The 17,229-nt window shown below is 37.4% G+C and overlaps 1 protein-coding gene across 1 annotated transcript in view; it reads left to right on the forward strand.

Moving 5' to 3' along the window:
• Positions 1-15,716, forward strand: part of SUGCT (succinyl-CoA:glutarate-CoA transferase) — a 1,028,943-nt gene extending 1,013,227 nt beyond the window's left edge. The window contains exon 14 of the mRNA XM_053926097.2: positions 15,502-15,716. Within this exon, the coding sequence (XP_053782072.1) occupies positions 15,502-15,581 (80 nt within the window). The 3' untranslated portion in view covers positions 15,582-15,716. The remainder of the gene's footprint in view (positions 1-15,501) is intronic.
• The last annotated feature ends 1,513 nt before the right edge of the window (positions 15,717-17,229 follow it).

Below are 17,229 nucleotides of genomic sequence, written 5' to 3' on the forward strand. Positions count from 1 at the left end.
CATTTATTTAGAAGGTTACACCCGAGATGTTCTGAAAGCTCAGGCCCTGCTGAATGGAGTTTCCAGTCTGCCGTGATTTATGCCCATCTTCAGACAGAGGCTCACAGAGCCCTCTGCACATCCCCATTAACTATGTGGGTTTTTTGGCACACATATATCAGAGCAAAGAAAACCAGGCAATAAATCCAGAAGCGCAACTGAAAAAGAAGCACAAAGAGAAGCAAGAAACTAAAGAATATATCTGATGAAAATAAACTGGATTACAGTCTTTAAAAGCCCTTAAAATAGTGCAGAAATGCTAAGTGTGAAAGGAGTTTTTGGATTTTTTAAATTAAGACATTATTTAGAGCAGTTTAGGTTCACAGCAAAATTAGGAGGAGGGTACAGAGATTTCCCATATTCCTTCTCCTCTCATACATGTATAGCCTCCCCCCCCATCAGCATCACTCACCAGAATGAAACATTTGTTAAAATTTATGAACCTACATTGGCACATCACAATTACTCAAAGTTCATAGTTTATATTAGGGTTCACTGTTGGTGTTGTACATTCTGTTGGTTTGTGCAAATGTATAATGACATGTCATGCATCCATCATTATAAAGATCATGCAAAGTATTTTCACTTCCCCCAAATTCTCTGTGCTCTGTTCATATCATCCTCTTCCTTTGCAGCCCCTGGCAACTTCTGATCTTTACTGGCATAGCTTTTTTGTTTACACAATGTCATATAGTTAGAGTCATACAGTATGTAGCCTTTCATAGTGGGTTCTTTCACTTAGTAATATGTATTTAAGTTTTCTCCATATCTTTTCATGGCTTGAGAGCTTATGTCTTTTCAGCACTGAAAGATATTTTATTGTATGCATGTACCACAGTTTATTTACCCATTTACTTACTGAAAGAAGATATCCTGGTTGCATCCAAATTTGGGCACTTACGAGCAAAATGTTGGTTATCTTTAAAATTATAGAATCTCAGAACAAAGGTCATGAGGCAGTAGGAATTCACTGGTTATTCTGTACAGTGGGGCCAGAAATAAGGAGTATGGTAGTGCACTTCAAGCTAAACCCAGACAGATGGCAGTGGAGAAGTGAAGAAGGCTTTGGCCAAAATGAAGTGTTCTCCTGCCTCATCAGGATTTATCGCAGTCCTCACATGGGCCCAGGACTCTATAGTAAGTACAGAAGGCATGAACTCCACTTCAGCTCACAACATCCAGTGTTTACTGTCTAGGAATGGTTCTATAAGGAAGTAAAGATCTGTGTTTTCCTTCCAGGTAATAGAAACCATGAAATGAGTGTTCAGGAAAGGTTTTCCTGCACATCCATTATAGATAAACTTGTGGCCAGGATGATATGTTTATGTTTAATATAATTTTCCTTTTTCAAAACAGATAAAACCACAGAGAAGAGTATGATGTTTATCCGTAAATACTTGGATTTCTTTTAGAATAATTTAATTCTAACAAAATCTCAATTTTAATGATATTTTTCAAGTTGGCTCCCAGGATCCGTGTGTCTCTTCTATCTCTATAGGCCTAAACAAGGACCATAACTAAAAGAAAGGTCTAACTGCATCCAGTTCTTCTGTGGCCTCAGTTCTCTGAAAGGGTAGATAGGGAACCAGTAGCTTCAAGAGACATCCTTTAGGTCAAAAATCAGAACTGTTAGAACTGAAAAAAAACCCTCAGAAAATTTGTTTAATCCCCTCATGTTATAAAGGAGAATCCAGTCCCTGAAAGATAACATTATATCCCCAAATTCAGATCTCCTGACTCCAAATAGGATACTTTCTGTCATCCTGGGGTCTGATTGCTGGCAAAGCCAAGATCGGGCAGCCATTTTGTTTAATCAAACTATTCCTCTGAAAGGCTTTGCAGCTGTATGTAGATTGAGAAGTAAATTAAATGGGTTTCAGGCACAACAAGTGTCTCCTGAGAGACAGGTCTCAGTGCAGTGGACCCTGCAACATAATCTAGATAGAGAATTATGAAAAGTAACCAGGGGCAAAGTTGAGAAAAGGAGAAAACAGGGCCCAGGGAGAGAGAGGGAAGAGAAGAGCAGTGGGCTCTGACTTTCCAGTCTGTTGAGCCAAACGTTTAATACAAGAACTTCCTTGTGTACTTTTGGAAGCCACTATAGCAAAGTCCGAAACTGATAGTAGATCACTTCTGACCCTGAGTCATATCTGATACATCCCACCTTTTGGTTATATTCCCACCACCTCAGAATGAATAAGAATAACCTTCTCCTACTTGCCTAACCTTCCTCTAACAATCCCTGCAGAAAGAAGTGATCTCTTGTCACATATAAAGTAAGTGATGGCACACTAGACTTTCAATGAGAACTGTTTTTAGCATAAAATGGCCTCTATCTCTAGCCTTCATTTCCAAAAGTTGCCTCACATCCTTCTTCCATAAAGAAAGACTAGTGATCTTCAAGTGACTAGATGGTCTTGAAGGGTTCCTCCATTTTCACAATAAAGCTGAGATTGATGTTGAGCCATTTTCTTACCAACCGTGAGCACATTAGCACTTGATATAATGAAAATCATAGGAAAGATAGGTCTTCATGGGAAATACCAGTGGCCACAGCCCAAGCTTTGCCCAGCTTACCTTATACATATCCCCCTTCATGGCCAGCCAGCTATCCTTAGCCTCTCTGATAGTGTTTGCACAAGCAATTGTTATAACTTTATTATAGCTACTTTCAGCAAGTCATGAATTTTAACAGGAATTTTAGCCAAATTACAAGTCTGTTTACAGTTAAGTGGCAGCAAATACTTTTAAAGCAAGTACTGTAGATATTTTTACAGCTGAATTTGCACCATCAGAAACACACAAAATGTATAGGCAAGACACAGAATGCCAATGAGACTGTTTAGGGTTCAACAAAATAGGGTAAATAAAAAGAGTTTTGTATTTTCCTGATGGAGGCAAATCCTCATCAGGCCAGGGCTTAGATTCCATTGTGAAACCAGGAGGTCTATGTATATGCTCCAATGATGGGTTGTTTCTATATTTTAAGGGACATAATTTGCTTAACTGTACTAAAATTAGGATAATTACATTGCAATTAAAAAAATGATTTGTTATTGTATGATTCCACTTATACAAGGTACATAGAAGAGTCAAACTCATAGAGAAAGAAAATAAGATGATAGCTGCCAGGGGTTGATGGAAGGGTGAATAGGGAGTTATTTTTTAAGGGGTACAGTGTTTCAGTTTGGGGAGATTAAAATATTCTGGAGATGGATGGTGGTGATGATTGTACAACAGTGCTAATGACACAGAACTACACCCTTAAAAATGATTAAAATGATACATTTTAACATTATGTATATTTTACCAGAATACAATATTATTTAGAAGCTGAAGACTTATTATTGTCTTGCAGATTGGATAAGGGTGTATGTGTGTGTGTGTGCATGTTTTAAGAAAGGGGTTGCTCCATATGTACATGTGTTATATGTGTTTGTATATATAGGACAACTCCCTTCATAAAACACACATTTAACTTGCTATTCTATACTTTGATAACACTGATATCTCAGGTTAGTATAGGATGATTTTTAGCTTATCATTTAAGCCATGTTTGCCTGAGTAATAAGGGAAAAATTTTTTTAATTTATTTTATTTTTCAATTTTTAATAATTTTTAGATTTAAGAAAAGTAATAACCAAAGGTAGACTTGCACTTAGATTGCAATTTTTTAAAAAAAGATAAAACCATGGAGAATTAATCAAAAAGTGTGTTGTTTATCCAAAAATTCTTGTATTTCTTTTAGAATATTTTAGTTCTGACAGAATCTCAACTTAAATGATATTTTCACTTTTTAAAAATAATGAAAGCTACTTATTTCTTATTTTTTTTAAAAAAGAGAAAACTTTTCTTTTGGTCACAGGATGGGGAAGTCTCAGTTAGCCCTCTCTGTTTATGGGGACACACATCATAAAAAATATATATGATTAAAAAAATTTATTGTTGTTCAGTTACAGTTGTCCTGCCTTCTGCCCCACTGCTCACACCTACACTTCCCCTCCTGCACTCCCATGGTGGATCATTCCCTTCCCCACATTGTCTTTTTTAATGGGTCCTTTATACATGTTCCTTGATTTCACCCTTCTGCTTCTTTCCCCCGTAAACTCTCTCCCACCTATCCTCTGGTCACTGCCAGTTTGTTCTTTATTTCGAAGTGTCTGGTTCTATTTTGCACATTTGTTTGTTTTGTGATTAGGTTTCACATATAGATGAGATCATATGGTATTAGTCTTTTACTGCCTGGCTTATTTCACTTAACATCATGCTCTCCAATTCCATCCAGGCAACAGCAAAGGGGAGGAGTTCCTTCTTTCTTTCTTCTGCATAGTATTCCATTGTATAAATGTACCTCAATTTTTTGATCCACTTATTTACTGATGGGCACTTAGGCTGTTTCCAGCACTTGGCTATTGTAAATTGCTCTGCTACAAATATCACGGTGCATATGTTCTTTTGAATTGGTGATTCAGGATTCTTAGGGCATAGTCTCAGCAGTGGGATGGCTACATGGAAATGCAGTTTCATCTTTAGTTCTTTGAAGAAATTCCATATTGTTTTCCACAGTGGCTGCACCAGTTTGCATTCCCATCAACAATATACTAGGGTTCTCTTTTCTCCACAACCTTGCCGGCACTTGTTGTTTGTTGATTTATTAATGATAGCCATTCTGACCGGTGTGAAGTGGTATCTTATTGTGGTTTTAATTTGCATCTCTCTGATGGCTAGTGATGTTGCACATTTTTTCATTTGTCTACAGGTGCTCTGTATGTCCTCCTTGGAGAAGTGACTGTTCAGGTCCTTTGCCCATTTTTTATTCAGATTGCTTGTCTTCCTGGTGTGGAGTTGTGCCTGTTCTTTACATATTTTGGAGATCAAACCCTTGCCTGAGGTATCATTGGCAAATATGTTTTCCTATATGGTTGGTTCCTTTTCTATTTTGTTGATGTTTTCTTTTTTTAATTTTCTTCTTTTATTTTTTAAATATATTTATTGATTATGCTATTACAGTTGTCCCATTCCCCCACTCCACTCCATCCTGCCCCTCCCTCCCACATTCCCCCCTATAGTTCATGTCCATGGGTCATACTTATAAGTTCTTTGGCTTCTATATTTCCTACACTATTTTTACCCTCCCCCTGTCTATTTTCCACCTATCATCTATGCTACTTATTCTCTGTACCTTTCCCCCCCTCTCCCCCTCCCACTCCCCTAGTGACACCCCTCCATGTGATCTCCATCTCTATGGTTCTGTTCCTGTTCTAGTTGTTTGTCTAGTTTGCTCTTGTTTTTGTTTTAGGTGTGGTCATTAATAACTGTGAGTTTGCTGTCATTTTTACTGTTCCTATTTTTGATCTTCCTTTTCTTAGGTAACTCCCTTTAACATTTCATATAATAAGGGCTTGGTGATGATGAACTTCTTTAACTTGACCTTATCTGAGAAGCACTTTATCTTCCCTTCCATTCTAAATGATAGCTTTGCTGGATACAGTAATCTTGGATGTAGGTCCTTGCATTTAATCTTGGGTAATGTAATTATGATGTGCCTTGGTGTGTTCCTTCTTGGGTCCAGCTTCTTTGGGCTTCTTCTCTGAGCTTCCTGGACTTCCCAGAAGTCTATTTCCTTTGCCATATTAGGGAAGTTCTCCTTAATTATTTGTTCAAATAAGTTTTCAAGTTTTTGTTCTTCCTCTTCTCCTTTTGGCACCCCTGTAATTCAGACGTTGGAACGTTTCGAGATATCCTGGAGGTTCCTAAGCCTCTCCTCATTTTTCCGAATTCTTGTTTCTTCATTCTTTTCTGGTTGGATGTTTCTTTCTTCCTTCTGCTCCACACCGTTAATTTGAGTCCCAGTTTCCTTCTCATCACTATTGGTTCCCTGTACATTTTCCTTTGTTTCTCTTAGAATAGGTTTCATTTTTTCATCTGGTTTTCGAACAGATTCAACCAATTCTGTGGGCATCTTGATAACCAGTGCTTTGAACTGTGCATCCGATAGGTTGGCTATCTCTTCCTCGCTTAGTTGTATTTTTTCTGAAGCTTTGAAGTGTTCTGTCATTTGGGCCATTTTTTTTGTTTTGGCGCGTCTGTTACTTTAAGGGGCGGAGCCTTAGGTGTTCACCTGGGCGGGGTAACGCTGCTGTGCTGTGATGCTGTACATGGGGGAGGGGCCGAGAGGGAGCAATGGCGCCCACCTCACTCTCCTCCGGATTTCAGTCTTTCACTTCGATACCCACAATCAAACTGGGCCCCTCTGGTGCTGCTTCCTGAGTGGGTGGGCTTGTGCACACTCTAGGCCCCTGTGGGTCTCTCCAACAACCTCTCCCATGAGGCTGGGAGTCTCTCCTGCTGCCACCCCAAACCCCACTGGCACTTTCAGTCAGAGGCTTGAGGCTTTATTTCCCCGAGCTGGAGCCCTGGGTTGTGAGGCCTGCTTCGCTCCCTACTGTTCACCCGGTTTATCCATGTGTGAATATAGGTCCCCGGGGTGCTACCCACTGCTCTGCCTGCCCCGCTCTCCGCTCTCCGCCACTCTGAGTCCGGCCCTCTCGGTTTATCTGCGCAAATGTAGGGTTGCAGGGTCTGCTAGTGGTCGGACTGCCTGCCCCGTTCGTCCCACACTCCGCCAGTCTCAGTCCCGCCAGGGCAAAGTGAGTCCTCTCCACCCCAGTGACCATCTCCACCCCTCCTACCTGTCTAGATGAATGTTTATTTTTTATTTCCTTGGTGTCGGACCCCCTTGCCGTTCGATTTTCTGTCAGTTCTGGTTGTGTGGGGAGGCGCAGTGTGTCTACCTACACCGCCATCTTGGTTCTCTCCTATTTTGTTGATGTTTTCTTTATCCATACAGAAGCTTTTTAGTTTTATATAGTCCCATTTGTTTATTCTTTCCTTTATGTCTCTTGCCCTAGGGGATGTATTGGTGAAAATATTGCTGCATTGGGTATATGAAATTTTCCTGCCTATGTTTTCCTCTAGGACTTTAGTGGTTTCACAACTTATATTTAAGTCATTTATCCATCTTGAGTTTACTTTTGTATATGTGTAAGTTGGTGTTCTGGTTTCATTTTTTTTTTGCATGTACCAGTCCAGATCTCCCAACACTAGTTATTGATGAGGCTATTTTTACTCCATTTTATGTTCCTGCCCCCTTTGTCAAATGTTAACTGACTATATTGACATGGATTTATTTCTGGGCTCTCCATTGTATTCCATTGGTCTTTGTGTCTCTTCTTATGACAGCACCAGACTATTTTGATTACAGTGGCCTTGTCATATAGTTTGATGTCAGGTATGGTGATCTCTCATACTTTGTTCTTCTTTCTCAAAATTGCTGAGGCTATTCATGGTCATTTATGGTTCCATATAAATTTTTGAAATATTCATTCTATATCAGTGAGATATGTCATTGGTATTTTTATAGGGATTGTGTTGAATCTATAGATTGCTTTGGGTAGTATGGCCATTTTGATAATGTTAATTCTGCCAATCCATAAAAACGGTATATGCTTCCATTTATTTGTGTCTTCCTTAATTTCTTTCTTCATTGTTGTGTAGTGTTCTGAGTACAGGTCTTTTATGTCCTTGGTTAAGGTTATTCCTAAGTATTTTATTTTATTGTTGCTTTAGTAACTTTTTTTTCCTAATTTCTGTTTCTGATATTTCAGTGTTGGTGTACAAAAATGCCTTTGACTTCTGAATGTTGAGTTTATATCACACCATTTTGCCAAATTTATTTATTAGGTCAAGCAGTTTTTTGTTGGAGTCTATGTGGTTTTCTATGTACACTATCATGTCATTTGCAAACAGTGACAGCTTTACTCCCTCCTTTCCAATTTGGATTATTTCTTTTTCTTATCTGACCGCTGTGGCTAGAACTTCCAATACTATTTTGAATAGAAGTGATGAAAGTTGACCCCCTTGTCTTGTGCCTGATCTTAGAGGGAAAACTTTTAGTTTTTGCCCATTGCGTATGATGTTGGCTGTTGGTTTCTAGTATTAGGCTTTTGTTATGTCGAGGTATGCTCCCTCTATTCTAATTTTGCTGAAAGTTTTTTTTTTATCATAAATGGGCACTATATTTTATCAAATACTTAGCAGCATCTATGACATCATATGATTTTCGTGTTTTGTTTTGTTTATGTGGTATATTACATGTATGGATTTGCATATATTGTGTCATCCTTGCATCCCTGGGATGAATCCCACTTGAACATGGTATATGATCTTTTTAATGTTTTGCTGGATCCTGTTTGCCAATATTTTGTTGAGGATTTTATGTTCATCAGTGATATTGCCCTGTAGTTTTCTTTCTTTGTTGTGTGTTTATCTGGTTTTGGAATTAGGATACTACTGGCCTTATAAAAATTTGGGAGATTTCCCCCTTCTTGGAATTTTTGGCATAGTTTGAGAAGAATCTGAGTTAGTCTTCTCTATCTTTGGTAAAATTCTACTGTGAATCAGTCTGGCCCAGGGCTTTTTTGTGTCAGGGGCCTTTTTGATTACTGCTTCAATTTCACTAGCTGATATTAGTCTATTCAGGTTTTTTGCTGCTTCTTGACTGAGTTTTGGAGAATTATGTGTTTCTAGAAATTTGTTCATTTCACCCAGGTTTTCAAATTTCATGGCATATAGTTGTTAATACTAATTTCTTATGGTCCTTTGAATTACTGTGGTATTGGTTGTAATTTCACCTCTTTTGTTTCTGATATTATTTATTTGGGTCATATCTGTTTTTTTCTGGATGAGTCTGGTTACAGGCTTGTCAATTTTGTTTATCTTTTCAAAGAACCAGTCATGGATTTATTGATCCTTTGGAGTGTTCTCTTAGTCTCAATGTCATTTAATTGTGCTTTGGTCTTGATTATTTCCTTCCTTCTTCTCACTCTGGGCTTTGTTTGTTGTTGTTCCTGTGGTTTTTGTACTTTTAAGGTTAAGTCTTTTATTTAAAAATTTTCCTCTTTTTCAGGTAGACGTGTATTGCTATGACCTTCCTTCTCAGGACTGCTTTTGCTATGTCCCATAGGTTTTGGGTTGTGGTGTGTTCATTTTCATTTGTTTCTGGAAACTTTTTGACTTCTTCCTTGATCTCATTGTTACCCATTCATTGTTTAATAACATGTTATTCAGTCTCCATGTGTTTGACTATTTTGAGTTTTTTTTTCCTTGAGTTTGGTTTCTATTTCAAGTCATTGTGATCCAATAAAATGCTTGATATGATTTCAGTTTTCTTGAATTTGTTGAGGCTTGTTTTGTTTCCTATCATGTGGTCTATCTTTAAAATGTTCCATGTGCTTGGCTGGTGTGGCTCAGTGTATTGAACACCATACTGTGAACCAAAGGGTTGCTGGTTCGATTCCCAATCAGGACAAGTGGCTGGGTTGCAGGCCAGGTCTCTACACACTCATGTTTCTTTCCCTCCCCTTCTCTCTCCCTCATCCCCTATAAAAATAAATACCTAAAACCTTTAAAAAATAAAAATGTTCCATGTGTATTTGGTAACAACATACATTTTGCTTCTTTGGGGTAAAATGTTCTGTATGTATCAGTTAAGCCCATTTGATCTAACGTGTCATTCAGTGTCACAATGTCCTTGTTGAATCTCTGGTTGGCAGATCTGTCCACTGCTGACAGTGGAATGTTAAAATCCCTGCTAGGAGTGTGTTGCTGTCTATATCTTTCTTGAAGTCCTCCAAGATTTTTCTTACATATATGGGTGCTTGTATATTGGGTGCATATATGCTTACAATATTTATAACTTCCTGATGGGTTTTTCTTTTTAGAATTATGAAATGATCTTCTTTCTCTCTTTTTATGGACTTTGTTTTGAAATTTATTTTGTCTCATTTATTGTTACCTTGGCTTTTTTTCCTGTCCATTTGCTTGGAATATATTTTTTCCAAACTTTCACTTTCAGTCTGTATATATATTTTGTTTTGAGGTGGGCTTCTTATAGACGGCATATATGAAGGTCATGTTTTCTTATCCATTCAGCTACCCTGTGTCTCTTGATTGGAGCATTTAATCTATTACATTTAAGTTTACTACTGGAAGGTATTTATTCATTGCCATTTTTTTCTGTTTATACCTGTGTTCTTCTCTTTCTCACTCTATACCTTCATATTCTTAAAGCAGTCCCTTTAGCATGTATTGCAATGCTGGTTTGATGGAGGTGTATTCTTTTAGACTTCTTTTGTCTGGGAAACTCCTGACTTCATCTTTCATTTTAAATGACAGCCTTGCAGGGTAGGGTCTTGCCATTCCCTTTTGGTCTGTCATGTTTCTGTTAAGAAATCAGCTGCTAGCTTTATCAGAGTTCCCTTGTATTTTATTATCTGTTTTTCCCTTCCTGATTTTAAGATACTCTGTCTTTAAAATTTGGCACTTTAATTATCGTATATCTTGGAGTAGGCCTCTCTGGGTTCCTCTTGACTGAGACCCTTTGTGCTTCCTTAACTTGTGTGGTTTTTTCCTTCTCCAAGTTAGGGAAGTTATCTGTCATTATTTTTTCAAACAAGTTTTCTAACCCTTGCTCCTTTTTTTCTCCTTCTGGTATTCTTATTATTGGAATGTTGTTGTGTTTCATGTTGTCTTGCAGTACTCTTAAGCTATCCTCATAGTTTTTGATGCTGCTGCTCTATCTGGGTATTTCTCTCTACCTGTCTTCTAGCTAACTGATTCGGTCCTCTACTTCATCCAGACTACTTGTAATTAATTTTCTGTAGTGTATCTTTTATTTTAGATATTGTATTCTTCATTTCTTCCTTGTTCATCTTTATAGTTTCTATTTCCTTTTTTGTGTTGTTGTATTTCCCACCCAGTTCCTGTCATTGTCAATGAGTTCCTTGGTCATCCTTATAACCATTTTTTGAAATCTATGTCTGATAGTTTGTTTGCCTCCATTTCATTTAGTTCTTTTACTGGATATTCTTCCATTCTTTCTGATTGATGGTTTTTTCTTTGTCTCCTCATTTTAGGTGACTCTTTTTGTTTGTTCCTGAGATTCCAGATGCTCTTCTTTGCCAGCTGTCTTTGTGGGGTGGACTTCTGTGGTAGAAGTCTGTGGGACTCAGTGGTGTGGTCTCTGATCTCCTTTTCTGAATGCTCTAGGGTTGCCTTTTCTTCTGCCTCTGTGGGCTTTTTTGTTGTACTTGGGGTCTAGTTGTTGGTGGCTTTTTTGTGGGTCGGTTCTCCCTTCCAATGGGCTTACTGGTAGTTACAACTCCCACCTTGTCTGACTGGTAGTTACAACTCCCACCTTGTCTTGTTGTGCCGGTATTGGTTAAGAAAGCAGTTTCACCAAACAAACCTACACCAGCAAAAAGAATCCCCTACTACATCAGCAATATCAACCACAATTTAACTAGGATTAATAAAAGTGAAGGGAGATTACAGATAGTATAATCTATGACTAAGGAAATATGAGGTGACTGAAAGAGGGAGAAATGTTATTGAGTGGTAAGAGGGAGGAGAATTGATAAAAACAGGGATAGAACCAAGGCAAAGAAAGGGAGAGAACAAAATTTAAAATGTACATAAAACATGAAAGGGTGATGGGAACAATGTAGTAAGGAAAGGAAAGAGTATACTGTGAGATTTGAAGTAAAACTGTAAAGGTATTGGACCAATGGGGGCAAAATTACAGAAAAAATACAGCAGGGTTGATAGCAATGACAGCTGAATAAAGTTTAATAAAGCTGGAATGGGAATTTTAAGAAAAATTATTTTGAGAGGATGGGGGAAGCAAAAAATAAGAGTAAGGAGTAAAGCCCAGGTTGAGAGAGGGTAAAAATGAAATAAAATTCCTCACTCAAGTAATCACGGGCAGGGGGGAAGGTAAAAATGGGGACATTATTCTATGGGATTTAAAGTACAAAGAAATAGTGAACAAATAGGTATTCTGTTGGAAAATTATAGCAATAACCATGATGTTTTGCCCAACTAGCCACTGTTTATAAAAGGTGAAAAAAAATAAGACTGTTATAAGTGGAGAAAAATAATGTGAGCTGATGTAAGAAAGAAGAGTCTTTATGTGAGGTTAGATGCAGGAGAAATAGTGAGAGTAAGGGATAGGAACATTACCTAGTGTGAGAGAAAATAAAGTTTGCAACAACAGTAATAAAGCTCAGGAAGATGGCAAAATGGATTAAGACCAGGGAAGGGTGCTGTGTGGGGTTTTGAATAACAATAATATAATAAAATTATGTAATCTGAATAAAATTAAAAAGTAAAAGACTAAGAGTAGTGAGTTATTTGGAATACAAGTGAAGTGAAAGAAGAAAAATTAAAATGCAATATGAAAGGGAGAAGAAAAAACCAAACAAACAAAAAAATAAATACCTGAAAAGAAGAAACAAGTTTAAAAAATCATGCAAATCCTGATGAAGAGCAAGGTAAAATTTGTCTCAGCTGTTGGTGTTTGCCTTCTGACTTTTTTCTGGATCTGTCTTTCGTTTTCTCTCAGCTCCAAACCTTAGTCGTATTCTTGAGAAAAAAAAAAAAAGCCCCCTGCTACCCTGCTTGTTGTTAAGCCTGCCCCACTAGTTTTGCAGGTCTTCCTGGCTCCTGCAGATGGTGGGGAGTTGGGCTCCATTTTCCCCTTCCTGTGGTTCTGCAAGGAAGAGGGCTCAGTCTGGGCTACAATAATCACAGGCGCCCAGTTTCCAGCCCACGCCCCATAGCACTGTGCTGTTGGCACTCTTTACTCTGTATAGTTGCGCTGAGCTGGGGCTGATAAACCACCTCGCTTTGCGCCCCTTTGATTAATCTGTGAAATACACAGAATGGGAGTAAATCGTGCCCACAATCCTCCCTCCTTGTTGGCCGGGCCACTGCCCCTGCATGGGTGAGGTCCCTGGCCTGTGCACCTCAGTTCTCCTCTTGAAAAAAAGTCTCTGTGGGCACCGTTGCTGCTCTAAGCCACTCCCTGGCTTTCCACACATTCCAACTTTCTGGCAAGTCCAGAGTCTATCTCAGTCACACGGCCATCCACAGCCCACCTCCTCTCCCAGCTCCAGGTGCCACCAGGATCCTCCCCACTCTTTGCCACTTTGCTGGCCAGTCACCACAGCCCCGGTTTGGGTGTGCTGCCATCTGTTTGTGTGCCTGTGTTCCTTTTTTCCCCCACAGTGACTCTATTCTTTACACATTCAAGTCTTTCCCCGCATGGGTCTGTGACTTGCCTGCCCTAGGAGGGGAGGGAGCCACCAGGCTGCTATGACTGTCCAGGCTCTCCTCTGATATTGTCCCTGTGGCAGCTGTGGTTTCTGGAGCCACACCAGGGGACTTTCCCTGTAGGCCCGTAAAACCTCCTTACCACCTGTTTTGAAGCACCTTCTGCACAATTTGGCTTCCAAACTTCCTATCAGCTAAGATTCTGTTGGCTGTTCACTTTGTCCTTCAGGAAGTCAGCTAAGTGTCTCAGTTGGGTGCATGTGCATGTGGACTCAGCTCCTACCCACTTTACTGCCACCTTCTGTCCTCTGATATTTTCATTTTATAATTAAGCAAATGTAATTAAAGTAATATCATGCAATATTAAATTATATATATGTTGATAAATGGTAAAAAAGAAAAGTAGAATCATTAAAGTTAAGCATTTATAATTTTGTTTTATATATATACATATGTACATATGTATATATGTGTGTATATATAAATGTGTATATACATTTTTATATATACATATACATTTATATATATATATACATTTATACACACACACACACAGTCTGTCCTTAAAAAGTCCAGTCATTGTTACTATAATGAGAGTGGTTTGGGCGACATCTATGTAACATGGCAGTCAAGAAGAGTAGACTAGAATGTGCATATGTGAACAATGATGACTTCACTATACTAGTCAGTGGGGGTGGTAGATGCCATTGAGTGAGCATGTGTACTGTGTGGCCATTGATTTAAAAATAACTGAGCAAGTAGAACAACAATTCTGCATCAAACTTTATGTTAAGCTTGAACATTCATCCATGGAAATTATTTGGATGATTCAGAAGACCACAGCTGTGGGCAACAGATGATTGGCAGGTTCATCATGACAACATGCCCACACATGCATCATGTCTCCTGAAGTTTTTCTTTAAAACCAAATCACCAGGTGACTCAGCCTCCCTACAGCCCAGATTTGGTGCCCTGAGACTTCTGGCTTTTCCCAAAACTAAAATCACCTTTGAAAGGGAAGAGATTTCAGACCATCAATGAGATTGAGAAAAATACTGTGGGACAGGTAAGGGTGACTGGGAGAACTGTGTGAGGTCCAAGGTGCCTAATTTGAAGGGGACTCAGGTGTCATTGTCCTATGTACAATGTTTCCTGCATCCTGTATTCAGTAAATGTCTCTAGTTTTCATATTATATAGCTGGGTACTTTTTGGGCATACCTCTATAAATCTATACAACTACATTTAATGAATTAAAAAATGTGTCTCCACTGGCTAACTAGCAAACAGTGTAGCACAAAATCACTTTTCACTCTACTCACTCATCCTGTTTTGGCAGATTCACCTCACTGAGATATTATGGTAAAGTCTGAGTTATTTCTACAACATTCATGAGGTCTCTAAAGGGAACATTACTTACAAAGAAAGGCAAATTATCAGGTAAATAAAATCAATGAAAAGGGCAATACACAGGAAATGTTTGAATTATTTATTGATAAATTCCATTTTACTTAATATCCCTTATCCAATGAGAGGCCACTTACTGGGATACACTGAATTAAAGGAAACAATAGCAACTTCTAATCAAAGCGTAATCACAACAACAAAAAATAGATGTTTTGAAGGAATAAATATTTTAAATATGAATATAAGCAATTTAAAGTGTAAAAAATCTATGCGATATTTATCTTTGAAATTAATTTAAAAAAGAGCAAAACTAAAATTTTAGGCATATTCTCAGACTTTCCTCCAGAATTGTTAAACGTTAAACAGAAAAATACATATTTTTGAAGAATTGAAAACATTCAAAGACATGCAAAGATTAGTATATTTTCATACTAACTCTTGCACCAGTAGTTACAGTTTAACACTACAACAAAATTAAGGCTCTCAGGTATTTCCCTCCTTGACAACTCCACTGTCATGATTCATTGGCATTCTGATGATTACACCCTCAAAATGGAGCTCTTGATTTCTATCCTGTAGATCCATTCCTCTGCCTGTAGACCAAATAACTGCTCCCCAATCATGTCCATATCTTATCCCTGGAAACTCCGGTAGGCAAAAGAGACTGTGCAGATATATTTTGGATATGTAGTAAAAGACAATTTAAGGTAGAAGGGATAACAATACATAAAGAAAAGCAGAGGGAGATATGGAGGAAAGAAAAGAAAGGGAGAAGAACAAGATACAGAGAGAAAAAGAGGAAGACAAAAAGAAGAAATTTGCTGAGCATCTTCATTGGATTTCTTGGATATATAAGTCAATGAATACATTTCCTTTTTTTGCAGTGGATTTCTGTCACAAAACTCTAAAAACATATGCTCAAGTACAAAATTGGTGTTTGGATATGAGGAGTTTAAAGTCATAGGCTAATTGGAAATATAATTAATGCAAGTACTCAGGTAAGAATTGCTATTATTTTATTTGCAGTAGTCTAGAGCCAGATAAATACTCATATATTTCACCTTAATACTTAGGTCAGATATTTAAATTGCAGTTTGTTGACTTTTTTTGGCTTCTAGAAAGAAAGAAATAAGTTCAGTCCAAGTTTGCTTGACTTTAAGTATTTTATAGGAATCTCTTCTACCCATTCATTGCTACGTATGACAGCTATAAAATTTCAAAATGAAATAATAAAAATTCCAACCAGGTGCTAAAAATAAAGCTTGGCATGACATAGAAATAACTTTAAGATGTATAATGATTAGCTTGTCCATCCCCAAGCTTTACTGAGATATAATTGGCATATAACATTGTATAAGTTTAAGGTGTACAGTATGTTGATTTTATACACATACATGTGTATTGTGAAATGATTACCACCATAAGGTTAGTTAACACATCCATCACCTCGTATAATTATTATATTTTTGTGTGTGTTTAGTGAGAACACTTAAGATCAACTCTCAACAATTTTCAACTATACACACAGTATTGTTGGCTATAGTCACCACGCTATATGTTAGACCTTCAGAACTTACTCATCTTATAATTGGAAGTTTTTACCCATTGGCCAACATCTCTCCATTTTCCCCACCCTCCAGTACCTGGGAAATATCATTATACTGTCTTTTTACATGTTATTTTTAAAGGATTACACCTAGAAATGAGATCATACAGTATTTGTCTTTATCTGACTTATTTCACTTAGCAAAATCCCCTTCAAGTTCTGGATGATAGAATTTTTTTGTGTAATAGTTTCATCATTTTCAATTAAAGTAAAATTGTGAATTCATGGAATGAGAAGTTCAGTTATACAAAATTATAATAGGACAATGATTACTCAATGTTTTCTTTGATGAACTCATTTACAGATGTTTAAGAACCTTCAAAATTATGTACACCAAAAATGGAAGCTATTAGCACTTAGTAAAATCCTTTTATTTCTTTTAAGACTTACTTGCTCACCAATTCCAAGCAGAAAAAAACTCTCAGTTATAAGATCACTCCTGAAACTGTGTGCATCTGATGAAAGATTTCCTTCTTGATTTAAACCATTCTCAGTTTTTGAATATAAGTTGAAGAATTTATGGTTTCTTTTACAAGAATAAGGATAGCCAATATTAATGAAAAGAGATGGTAAAAGTCAACAGATAAATGACTGAATAGGTGAGTGGTACATAATACAATGGAGTATTATTTGGACATAAAACAGAATGAAATCTTACCATTTGCAACAGCCTGGATGAATCTACAAAGTATTATGCTAAGTGAAATAAGCCAGTCAGAGAAAAGCAAATACCATATGATTTCACTTATATGTAACATCTAAAGAACAAAATAGAAACAGACTCATAGATATAAAGAACAGATTGATGGTTGCCAGAGGAGGGGGGGGTGGATGAAAAAGGTGAATGATTTTTTTTTAACTTGAAAGAAATATTTTGTTGTAAAATATAGATGCTTTAACCCAATTATACATTAATTTATTGTTATTTAATACAATGCTTGTCAAGTTAAAATTAAGAATCTTATTACAACTCTATCTCAGGAAATAATTGAGTTGTAATTCAACA

This window comes from Desmodus rotundus, chromosome 6, assembly GCF_022682495.2.
Source record: "Desmodus rotundus isolate HL8 chromosome 6, HLdesRot8A.1, whole genome shotgun sequence".
Lineage (NCBI taxonomy): Eukaryota > Metazoa > Chordata > Mammalia > Chiroptera > Phyllostomidae > Desmodus > Desmodus rotundus.